Source organism: Trichechus manatus, unplaced genomic scaffold (genome assembly GCF_000243295.1).
Source record: "Trichechus manatus latirostris isolate Lorelei unplaced genomic scaffold, TriManLat1.0 scaffold00156, whole genome shotgun sequence".
Lineage (NCBI taxonomy): Eukaryota > Metazoa > Chordata > Mammalia > Sirenia > Trichechidae > Trichechus > Trichechus manatus.
This window is the reverse complement of record NW_004444092.1, coordinates 3283464-3295822: the sequence shown is the minus strand read 5'-3', so window position 1 is coordinate 3295822 and position 12359 is coordinate 3283464. Positions and strand designations below refer to the sequence as shown.

The window sequence follows — 12359 nt, the reverse complement described above, 5'->3', positions numbered from 1 at the left end:
GGGCTGCGGCCGCCAATAGAATCTCTCTCTTACTGCACCTAGGGCCGCAGTGACATCTTGGTTCCCCCACAATAGGCCTTTAAAACCCACTTTAAAAATAAAAAGAGTGTTTTAGTATTGATTCTCGCCTAGGCGCGGAAGATTTCTGTGGAAAATAGACACATTGTAGAGCTACACGTACATTTACTACAAGCAAGGGTTAAAGTGTCAGAATTTAAGAAAAAGTTAACAGATAGGAGACAGGAGACTGTTGAAAGAGCACTGGCGGGAAGTCAGAGAATCCTAGGGCTGATGCCTTCTGAACGCTGAGGCTTGGGCCAATGTCATACGAATATCACACCTACCTCATTGGCCAAATAAGCCTCAAAAGCAGAAAACATTACCAGCACAGGCCTGGCTTGGGAAAATAATCCCAAACCCTGCTCCTTCTCCCACCCTCATCCCTAACCACACACGGTTGTCAGGGAGATGGGAAGCCAGAACACCTGTGCTCCATCCCACTCCCTTTCTCAGACACCAAAGTGATCTATGGGGTGAAGTCCAAGTGTTCTCTCCCACATCTGTGAAATGGGGCTAATTACAGAAGGGCAGAGAAACCAGCAAGGTAGAGAAGTGGCACAAATCTCCACCCTGTCTGGGCCTCTCCCACCTCCACCCAAGCTCTGAGGTTGAAAAGGAATGAGTTTGATTCTCTGGGGCTACAGAAGGGGTGGGCCAGCTGGGAAGTATTACCCATCTTGCCCCTTCTGCACACCAAGGCTGCTGCCTGCCCTCACTGCAGCACCATCTGATGGTTACCAACCACCGTGATTCTTCCTACCCTATTTCCCTGCCAGAATTACTGCCCATAAATGGGCTTCCAAAGCCCCTGCCTGAGAGCACTCATACTCTGTGACAGGAAAACTGCTTGTTCTTACGACTGAAATAAAACAGGTGGGGATTATTATTTGTAGTTCCTCTCTGGTTTTGTGTAATTCACAAGTCTCCAATGTAGGATTAGGCTTCAAATGCATTTGGTCAGTTACATACCTTTTGGTGCTCAACTCAAAAGCAAAGTGATGCTTAAAATCATTCCAGCAGTGCCTCGGTTTGTCTCCCAGTCTTTCTCAACCTCCAGGCCTAAATTTATAACATTTTTTAAAATGTGAACCAGAATACCCAGCTTCAAAATGCAAGCACATGAAAGAGTAACCTCAGGGTCTTATCTGTTAACTTAAGATATTACTTGACCAATAAGTGCTAAGTTGGCATACTGTTTAAGCATATAGCTGCCAACATCTATGTCAATTTGCAAAGCAAAAGATAAGCACTGAAATGCCAGCTGGTAGTCTCTGTATAGAGCCAACAAGCTTTATTACAATTGCATTGTGGGACTGTCTTTGCAAAAGTTAACGTCTTTCTCCTAAACTGACCCAGTAAAATCAAGAAGGTTGACTTCAATCACAGAGTTCAAAATGAGATGTCCATTTTTTAAAAAATAATTCTTGAACACTTTGGATTTTAGGCTTTTTTCTCATAATTAGCTTAACCTTGTGCCTTAAGGAATAGAAAAATAATGGTGTATTTGAAAGAAAACATAGATGTGGGGCAGGGGGGAAAGTCTATCAGCCAATCAGTAATTTTCACTGCCCCAACTAAAGCAAAATCCTTCTTCCTCATCTTGGGGATGGCTGGGATAAATGAAGGTTTGTTTTTGTTTTTTTCTTGAGCATTTTGGGTAAAACTGAACCAACATAATTCTCAAATTCACATTCTGACCTCTTTCTTGAGGCATTTCAGGTCATACATGAGGCTACCTTTGATAACCACTCACTATTCTCTCCGAAGAAATAAACAGCAGGCTGGGGATCAGGAGGTAGACACTGAGCTGTGGGCTCAGCACTGTGACCTGGAGCCCAGCCGTTGCCACTGCTTCAGCCTTGGGAGCTGCTGTTTACAGGCAACCTCAGCTCCAACTATAGACTTGTTTAGGGGCACCCAGACGGCCCTGCAAAGTCTCTTTGTCCCACATCTGTGCAGATATCCCTTATCTACTGGCTCTGTAAGATCCCCAGTGGGCACGGCTGGATATTAGCACCCTGCACCTGCAAAGCTTGTTGGTAAACAAGCTGAGCTCGGAAGTATTTTCTTCTCATGTAGGGCTGAACCTCCAATTTTGCGTTACAGCTGGTCAACTTATGGAGAAATGAGGAAGGAGGATAAGGAAAGGGTTTACTGAGGACAAAGACAACTACAAAAACGCAGTTGACTGTCTGGATGCTTCTGGGAACCAACACTGCGTCCCTCTTGAGGGCTGAGGGCTGTGCCCACGGAAAACCCCACTCACGTTTTCGGTCATCAGGAATGGGGTACTGCGGAGGATTCCCCTTCCTCTAGCGTATGTCAGTCAGGAGGCAACAATGAGGATAGTGGGCTTGGGAGGCTCCCACTGAGGCATCTTAAGCTGCCCCAGATTCCCCTCTGTCCCTGCCTGCTCTCCTGATGGGTCCCCCCATACCATGCACGGGACCCTTCCCCCAACCGCCCGGCAGGAGTTATCCTAAGGACAATAATGATGCTCCAATGAGTTTCCATCTATCTTTCTCAAGATCAGAGCAGTCCGCAAGAGGAGAGTTAAGAGTGGGGGGCTGCGGTCCTCGAGCAAGACTCTTGGAGTCCTAGGGTCCTTGGACAGGTAGACAGGAGGCAAACAGCGCGTTGCCCCGGCAGGCGTTTTCAAACAATGTGAATTACAGGCTGTATCTTGAATATGAATTAGCCTTCCGCTGGTGTGACTTCGCTTTGAAACCCAACTTGTCAAAGTATGGTTTTAATTAAACGTCTTCTGGCCCCGAAAGATTACATGTTTTGTAAAATACATCCTAGCATGAAATTTACTTCCACGATCTGAAATTAGGATCCTCGTGAATGTTTTCATAAAAAAGAAATAGGAGGGGGTGTGCGTGAGACTGGAGCGGTTCATACTTGCTCATTCCTTTAAAACCTCCAGCCAGGCGACCCCGGCGCCCGACAGGTCCCAGGCCCGCCTGCCAGCCCCGGCCAGGGGAGAGGCAAGACCGCTCGCCCAGGATGCGCGGGTAACCCGAACCCATCCCGGCAGGCGCGGCCCGCTCTGCTTTTGCAGTTGGAGTCAATTCAGCAGACAGACAAGTTAATCCCGCACTGATTTGTTTCAAAACCATCTGCAGGACGCCAGAAACCCCCCTCGGTGGCGGCGGCTGCAGACACATGCCCCCTCCCCACCTTGGATGGCTGCGCTTGTCCCTTGAAAGAGAGAGAAAAGATGGTAGAGTGCAGAAGGCTGAGCAGCATTCAAGACAACGCTTCATCTAGAAATTTAAGATTCTCTGTGAAGAATCCCTGGCTGATATTCAGAACAACTGCAATGCCTATAGCCGTCCTAACAGACTGTCTGAAGCTACCCAAAATCAATCTAAAAGCGCTCCTTGACGGATGGAGGGGGCTTCCAGGAGTTCTGAGTCTACCACCCACTTAGTCCTCAGAGAAACGGACCCCACTTCCCAGCACAGAGGTGGGGAATGTTCCTGCGCGCGACGTCTTTCTACTCAATACGGAGTTAAGAGCTGGATCCCTGTAGAATTCTCTTTTCCCAACTACTCTCTGAGAACTCACCAATTCTAGAGGGATTTGCTGAATTCGAGTAAAACTTTGAGCACATGGGGTGAGGTGATGGGGAGGGATGGGGGGGCAATATCTTTTCTTCCTGATAATTAGGACCCAAGAAACGAAGAGGTAGGTGGATGGCATTAGAGAGAGTTATTTACCGCGCTTCACCTGAATTAGCAAGACCAATAACGCGCCTCACTTTTCGCCCTGTTTACTCCATCCGCGTTCAGTGATTGGCAAAGCAGGCCCTGAAGGCAAAGTCAATAATTGCTCAACGCTTTCCTTACTAGGGAAGTGTGTAGGCATTTGAAGTGTACTAAAAATAAACGAAGGAGCCAGAGAATGAAAGGGGGACAGAGTGACAATTTGTGGCAATTAAAGCGTCTGCGCGCTGTTGACGGAGGAGGGGGAACCCACAGTGGTTTTTGTTTTCCTAGGCCTGCTGATGTGACTGACTCGTTAGGGAATTTGTGTCCCAGGTTGTGTGTGTTTCCGCGTGCGCGTGCATTCAACAGCCTATGAGCCCGCTGCTATGGGGGTGGAGGGATCAGGAACAGAGCGCTAGGACCATTTTTGAGCCCTTGGAAACTATACTGGCCTTGGGAGAGAGCTGGGTCCAGCACCACCACCACCGCCGATACCACCACCATTCCAGTACTTCTCAAGTGACAGCCTCCCCATTAGCGCCCACTCGCTACATCTTCCAGAAACTTTGGAGCCAGTTTTCAGTTCCAAAGATGTTAATCTTAAAGGAGAAAAACATAATACTAACTTTGATTTCACAACCACCGAAAAGCAAAGGATGAGGGGTGGGGAAGGAAAAGGGAGGCGACTAGCCAAATCAAAGTTTGGGAGACAGTTTGACAATGCAATTGAAGTATTACTCTTAAATTTTGGAAGACTTTCAGGAACAGAAAGGGAAATGGGGTGGGTGTGGGTAGACAGAGCCACAACTTTCTCCTGCCTGTCACTGGAGCGGCCAAACAGCGGGCTCCAACCTCCGCCACACAGGAGAGAACACACAGTGGGAAATTGCTTCAAGATACAGCAGAGCTCTCTTCTTTCCCCATCCCCCACCTTTCCAGAGCTACAAACTTCGGGAAAGGGTGGAAAGGAAGAGGCAGTTCTGGTGCCAAGACCTGTGCGTAGCCCCGAACCTCAAGATCAGAAGGGTTAACCCTGGGCAGCACGCTCCGCCTGGGCCTGGCTCTGGCCACCCAGTTTGGCACCCAAACTGGCACCCTGTGTTGATCTGTCCTCTAGCCCCACCTCACCTCCCCACTCCCCGGTCGGAGGGGGGGCGGGGAGGGGAGACACTGTGCAGTCACCACCGAAGCCCAGTCCAGGCTGGCTTCAATGAAAGCTGGCAAATCCGGCGAGTCTCGCAGAAATTTTCTTCGACCCTAATTCAATTTTAAAGCGGATTTTTACTATTAAAAACGCTGCCGAGCAACACATTGAATTAATCTGACTGTACGGTTTTAATTACAGTGAGGGTTTCTCTACAAATCTGTACAAGACAGTGGCTGGCTCTTGGAGGAGCTCTGCCTCCTGAATTCCATTATCCGCCCCCGGGTCCCCGCAGACGGCTGTGGCGCGTGAGAGCCAGCTGCGGGCGCAGGCGTTCCTGTCGCCCTTTACTTCTGCCCGCCTTCCCAGCTCCTGCCCCTCGCCCCTTCCTTCACCCCCCCCCCCCCAGTGGAGAGCCCGGGACGCCTGCATGTCTGTTTGAGACTGCTGCACTGAAATCCCAATAGTCGACCCTCACTTCCTTAACTATTGGGCCCATGACTTTTGAGCATCCCGAGCCTCGTTTGTCAGCAAGGGTAACTAACCTCTTTTGTAGTTTTTTAAGGGTTCTCCTGCTTGGACGTCCATCTATTAGGAAGAGGGCAATGTGATGCTCTGAGTGTCTGGAGAGAAAGCAGGCTGAGGAATAAGACTGAAAGGGAGAGAAAGGGGTAGAGAAGAGTAGCAGACGGAAAGCTGGTTATCTGGACAGACCCGCTGGCAAGCGAGGGCTGCTTTTGTCAGCCATAGTTTTGTTTTACTGTTGTGCAACTAGCACTGTGGTCAGTGGTCCCTAGCCAGCAGGGAAGAAAACTTGAAGTTGAGGTACTCTCAAAAGGAAGCAGACACACTCATTTTCTCGTTCACTGTCTTCTATTCTCTCTCCACCTCCCTTTCTTCCTATGCTACCTGCTTTTTCACTCTTTCTGCTTCTCTCTCCACGAAACGTGGAGGAGGAAAGATGGTGAACCCCAATATGAGCCAGCCAAGTGGATGCAAGCTCTCAGTGTGTATTTAAAGAACCAGATGCTTTGAGCTCTGTGGGGGAAGGGTCCCGGCTTGACAGAGGGAGAGGGATGAGGAAAATTTTTGCTCTCTACACAAAATTAGTGAAACCTAGAAAAAAGCAATTCTACTCCCCTGGGTAGGACAGGTTGGGCGGGGGGGGGGGCTTGCTTTCTCCTAGATATGTGTGAGAAAGTATTTGGCCTGAACAAAAGAAAAAAGGCACAGATGGGAGAATGGATTTTTAAAACCAACCCTCATTTCTTCTAAGGGCTCTCAAATTGTTTTGCCCTCTAAGGAAAGTCTTGGAAGAATCTAATGAATTACATACCTTCCAATTTATTGGAATGTTTTAAAATTAAGGGAATAAGAAGTGCCCCTGAACTTGTATGAATATGACAATCACCAGTGCATTTCTATCACAAGGATGCGCAGATACAGAACAACTCTCTCTCTAATAAAAAATGGTTTTCATGTATTTTTCTGTTGTAACAAGAGAACCACCCAAGAGCCCAGTCGATAGCAAAAGGATGTTTTCCATCCTAGGTTTTCTTGAAGAGCAGTTCCAAGCTTGGCTCTCCCTTAATGTTGAAGGGTTCGCTGTGACTTTGTTATTGTTACTGCTGATAAAGGGATGAAGTAGTTAAACAGAAGATGCTTCGAGGCATTTAGGAAGACGCTTGGCCAGCTATATTAACTCCTTATTATGCCTAAAAATAGTCTACCGTTTCCTGTTGATGCCTGTTCCCTGACACTCTGGAGCTGCATTTATCCTGCACTGGTCAGGGGGTCTGGTTCCCAAAGACTGGCTTGATAAAAGCTGACTTCTAACACCCCTTCCCTTCCCCCTTTGCCCTGCTACATTTCCCAGCAGGGCAAATATGGGAGGCTTAGCCTTGGTTTATCCTATAGATTAAAAAGACAAACCTTGGCATTTATCTTGTTTTAACGTGTGTTTAAATATTGAGTTCTTTTTTCGTGGACTGTGGAAAAAGAAGAGTGTTTATGTATTAGAGAATGGAGTTCTAAGCTTGCTAAGAGAAATAAAAAAAGAAAGAGAGAGAGACTTCTAACTACATATCCCAAAAAAAGGAAGGTGGAAACATGTGTTGTTTTTCCCCTGAATCAATTCTCAGCCCAGCATATCAGCTTCCTCTGTTAAGAAAGCTTCGGATACCCACACAGCCTGGGAATGAACTTGAGGAGGTGGCAAATGGTGAGTTTGAGGACCTGGGTGACTTCCCTTCCATTACTCCACGGGACTCCAGGCTTGAAAACACCTGAAGCAGGATTCTCTAGGTTGGGACATGCTTAGTCAATGTCCTCCAAATAGGACAGTCCAAATTGGACAATCCAGAAAAAGTCTATGAAGCTCCCTGTGGGTGTCACTAGCCCTAGTGGGGCCAGTGCCATGGTGAGGTTTCTTGGCTGCCTGTTCTTGAGACCCAGGACTGGAAAGAGGAGAGAGATGTATCCCCAGACTTCAGTGCATCTCTTTCTGGATTCACAGTTAACAGGGCCCAGTTTTTAGCTGGACTCTGGGGAGCCTCAGAGGGGAAGGCATTGAAATGGACAATTTTACAATTTTATCATGGGAGAAAATGACACTAAGATCTGTGCTTTCTCCCATTGTCTGATACCTTTGGATATTCCTGGAGGTACCCTTGCTGTCTAGGGCTAAAAAAAAGGAAAGAGGCAGCTCCCGTATGTCCGCAAGCTTTCGCAGGCGTGTGTGTGATAGGGGATAGTGGTCTGGGTTTCCAGGATATCAGGCACCCTTTCCCTACACACATACACAAACAGAATTTTACACTGAATGAGGAAAAACTAGCAGGAATTTTTTTCAAACAACGTCTAGTGTTGAGAACGGGGTTCTTAGCGTGGTTGTGTAAATCGATACTGAGTTATTTCTTTCAATTCAAAGGCCATTTATCCACGTCTAATTTCTTTAGAATTAACGTGACAACTGAGCTCAACTTAGCAACCAAACCCAGCCAGGCCCTGCCGGAATTGAACGGTACTTCTACAGCTCAAGGTGGCTACAAACCCACCTCCGACACCAAACGCATTTCTAGACTTACATGTATGAAAACACACGCCCGTAGCTGGAAGAGCGCGAACGTCTGAACTCCAAAGAGCCCATTCCTCCCACAGTGGCCTGGGACCTGCAGACCCATAAGGTCTTGTGTTGGCAATAGCCAAGTCCTTCTCTCTAAATAACTTTGAAAACCAGAATGCAAGCCCAACACCTCAACACCTTAAAAAGCGAAAGGCAGCTTAGGCCTCAAATCTTGCTTCTTAAACTTCTTGGTGAATATGACCCTCATCCACCACAGGCCCTAAAAGAGCCTTAGGCCTCCAACTCCTCTAGATTGCCAGGTTTACTTCTATTTTGAATAACAAAGGATTGACAAGCCTCCCCTGCCCTCCTCCTTCCACTCCCAAGGCCTGGCACGGGTTTCCCTGTGGACGGAACAAAGGGGTAGGAGCCAAGGCCGGGCTGGCGGTGAACCCGGCACTGAGGCGCAGCCCGTGTGGTGTGCGCTTTCTCCGCGAGGCCCTGAAGAACCCAGGAGTTCTTTCCTTTCTCAGAAGGGCTGGAAGTGCAGGTTGGACTAGGGCTACCTACGGATAACTACATCCGCCTCTCCTCAACTCATTACCACCGCCCATGACACTGGGCGAAAAACTGGGAAGCGGAGCTGCCGCGTTCAATTGGAGAGAAACGACCGTGGGGAGCAACCCCTTCAGCTGGCGGCCTCTCCGCGCAGAACTCCTCGTGGCTGGTGGTGGAGACCACACGTGGTAGTCACTTGCGGCGTGCCACCTGGGCGCGCTGTGTGGGGCCAGGCTGGTCCTCGGCTTGCTATTCCCGGGGCTGGTGGGAAAAAGGGACGCTCATTGCTTGCAGTTTGGATTCCATCCCGCAAGCGCGCGCACAAACACCGCTATCAAGCGCGGAGGGACCCCTCAACAGTTCCACGCCCCTGCCCCTGACTGGCTCTCTCTCTGAGCCCCTACCGGGCAGCCCAGTAGTTCTCAGCAGGGTCTTTACTATCTGCAGCAACCGCCACCTCCGTGCAGCTGCACTCTTGCTCCACTGAAACAGTGTGCGGACACGAATCCACTACCTACTGGGGGAGGTAGGAGAGCGCTGCAGCTCCAACCCTGGACAGTCCCAGCCCTCGCAGTTCCCCTAGGCATTAAGCAAACAAGAAAAATCCCTTTGCAAATAGAGGCTGCTACGCCCTGGATCCAATGATCAGTGCAGGGACCTTGCCCCGGCCCCGCCACGACCCGACCCGCCCCGCCCCGCTTGGGGTGCTGCCAGCGACGGGAGAAGCCAGCAAGCAATGTATTACACCTGCGAACATAAAGATAGACATGCACGGGGGAAAACGCCTTCACCGTGTTAACAGCAAGCTGCAGGGTATAAAGCAATAAAACTGGCACGTCTACCTGCTCGCTTTGAGGGCATTACAAAGAGGCTCGGCGCGTAGCCCGGGTGCACCGAGACATGCCGGGCAGAACCTTCTTTTCTTGACTTCCCTTTCTGCCCCTCCCAAGCCTTCCACACACGTTTCTCTCTTACACAGCCCACCTTTCATTTTCTTGGAAGCTTTTTGTTGTTGTTGTTGTTTTAATTCGCTGTCAATTTGCAAACGCGTGGATCGGTGACTGGTTTTCGAGTTCAGGTGGACCCCTTGTTAAAAGGCGGGGAACACGGCACATCACTTAAAACTAAATTCAGTTACTGAACCCGCTCCCCCAGGCCCAATAAGTTAAGCGCCGCCGGCTGGTAAAAGGAGGCGGAGAGGAGAGCCAACGGCGATGCCCTGGGAGCCCAGGAGAAAAAACCTGCGGGCAGCAAGTTTCAGATCTTCTGATAAAATTAAGAAAGGAAAGAAAGAAAAAGGCAAACTGACTTGGAGATGCCTGGAGACCCGAGGCTGGGAACTAGGAAAATCAATTAGCATAAGCCGCTGCCGGGAACTTGGAGCAATATGCAAATAAAGACGAAGCTGCTTGGTCTGCAGCCACCCTTTTCTGTAAAGAAAAAGGTTCTTTGGGTCGCGTAACTTACGGGGCCCAAGCGAAATAAGGTGCAAGGGAGCCCCAGGCTCGTCTCCGCAACGTCTAGACACCTCGACCCCGGGGTTGTTAGGCTGTACTTCTCTCCGTGTGGCCAAAGGCTCTTGGATTAGGTATCTCCGTAGACCGTAAGCGGGCGCCGAGCCCGCGGGGGTCTGCATGTCTCGCCTACCCAGTGCCGCCCCGCTGGCAGTGCGGGCTCCCGGTGCCTTCCCACATTCCCGGGATCCGACCCCCCAGCGCAGCCGGGTTAGTCCTCCCCGGCGTCCAGTCCCGGGTCCGACTCTCCTACCTGGTGGCCGGGCCTGAGCTGCTTGCCAGGGCTCCGCTGTCGCTGCTTGGCTGCCTGGACCTGAGTGGGTCTGGAGACCGGAGAGAGAAATACTAGATCCGCAGCCCTGGGCTGCTCCGAACTTAACGTCTTTCCCCAGTCCATCTTTGAAAGAGAAGTGGTTCTACCACCTGGATGTGCGGATATAAATCCCCTTGCAAATAATAAATGGATTAATAATAACAAGGTATGAAGTTCTTTTTATAGGAAAAAAGGAGAGAATTGAAACTAAATGCGGCAGTTAGACAACCATTTTGATAAGAGGATAATTGAGGCGACACTGGTGTATAATTAGAGGATAATTTATGCTATATCCACTTTTATTCCACCTCCCAAAATAAACCCAGTCCATAATCATTACAGGCAAATTGTTCTGAATTTTATAGCAGCAATTTGAACAAAGTAGTGCAGTTAATCATGGGAGATTTTTGTGTATTCCTGATTAGAACTCTAATTGCCTCCTTCCAGAAAGTAAAAATAACTGTAAAACGACTCTATTTTTATCATTAACAATGTTGACAATAAAATAAAATCAATTGGAATTGTAATCGAGAGACAAATTTAGGACGAAGGCACTTTTACTTGGGTAGTTTATATTGTAATCAAGATTTGCCAAACCACTAACCGCATGTATCATTTGCATATATTTGAAAGCATTACAGTAGCTTCTGTTTTCAATAGGAAAAAATGCATTACTGTCAGTCCTCCAACGATTCACTTTCAGAACAGGCTGCTGCGTTCTGAAAAAAAGATCTCCTCTCCTTTTTTTGTTCGATATATAGGATATACTGCCTGAAACGACAGGAACCTCGCCAGAATAGGGTCTGGTTTTTCTTTTTCTTTACCCCCCACCCCCCGACCCCATGGGGTGGAGCCCAGATGTGGGGGTTCCTCTTCCCTCTGTGATTTCAATAAAGTACGTCAAGAAAAATCCACCGTGACAGGGCACTCCCGTGGGAGTGGAGTGGGACTGGGGAGAGGAGGAGGTCAAGCGGGGGGCTGGTTTTAAACGCAAGGGGCACTGTTCTGAACACAGGCAACCTGCAAGGGGGCAAGGGCACTGAGACCAGCCTCCGGCTAGGCGGTTCCAGGGCTGCAATACTGGAACTGAAGCTCCGGGATTTGGGGCGCCAACTGCGGCTGGAAGCGTCCACTGCCTGCCGGGCAGAGGCGCCTCCCTTCCCGGCGGCCCCGAGCGCCGGGCGGCGCGGCCCGGGGCTGCAGCTGCGGGCTGGGATTGGAGTTACCCAAGGTAGGCGAACTCCGCAAGCGGCGCACACACCAGTAGAAGCTGTGCGCCTGTGACGTCAGGGGGCGACTGACCAATGGGGAGGCGCTGCCCTTTGGAGACAAACCATTCGACTCGTGGCGTCTGCATCAAGTCTGAAAGCAGACGCGCAACTTTCGCAGAATCCACCTTAAAATCTCTGCCTTAAACTGCACCAGCCCCCAAAAAATCTAAGGGGGGAAAACAAGGGGGGAGAGCAGATTCCCCCCTCCCCCTTCCATCCCTCCCCCTTCCTCCTCCCTTTGAGTTAACAAGGCCCCGCTCACTATATCTCTTTATATTAAAATATATATATATTAGAGAAGAGCGAGGGAGAGGGCGAACCACCTCCGCCCCCTCTTTTAATTTTTTTTTTTTTCCTGCAAGGATCCCAAGAGCTAAGGTGGCTGCAGAGGGGTGAGCGGCGCGATCCAAGTGGGGGAGGGTGGAGGAAACCCGGAGAAGGCTTTCTCCAGCCCCCAAAGTTTTGATGATGACCATGACTACGATGGCTGACGGTTTGGAAGGCCAGGACTCGTCCAAATCCGCCTTCATGGAGTTCGGGCAGCAGCAGCAGCAGCAACAGCAACAGCAGCAGCAGCAGCAACAGCAGCAGCAGCAACCACAACCACCACCGCCACCGCCGCCGCCGCCGCCGCCACAGCCGCACTCGCAGCAGAGCTCCCCGGCCATGGCAGGCGCGCACTACCCTCTGCACTGCCTGCACTCGGCGGCGGCGGCGGCGGC

At 49.9% G+C, this 12359-nt stretch overlaps 1 protein-coding gene across 1 annotated transcript in view; it reads left to right on the top strand.

Annotated features, from left to right (window-relative positions):
* The first annotated feature begins 12102 nt into the window (after positions 1 to 12102).
* Positions 12103 to 12359, top strand: part of DLX6 (distal-less homeobox 6) — a 3935-nt gene continuing 3678 nt past the window's right edge. Inside the window, exon 1 of the mRNA XM_004386152.1 lies at positions 12103 to 12357. Within this exon, the coding sequence (XP_004386209.1) occupies positions 12103 to 12357 (255 nt within the window). The remainder of the gene's footprint in view (positions 12358 to 12359) is intronic.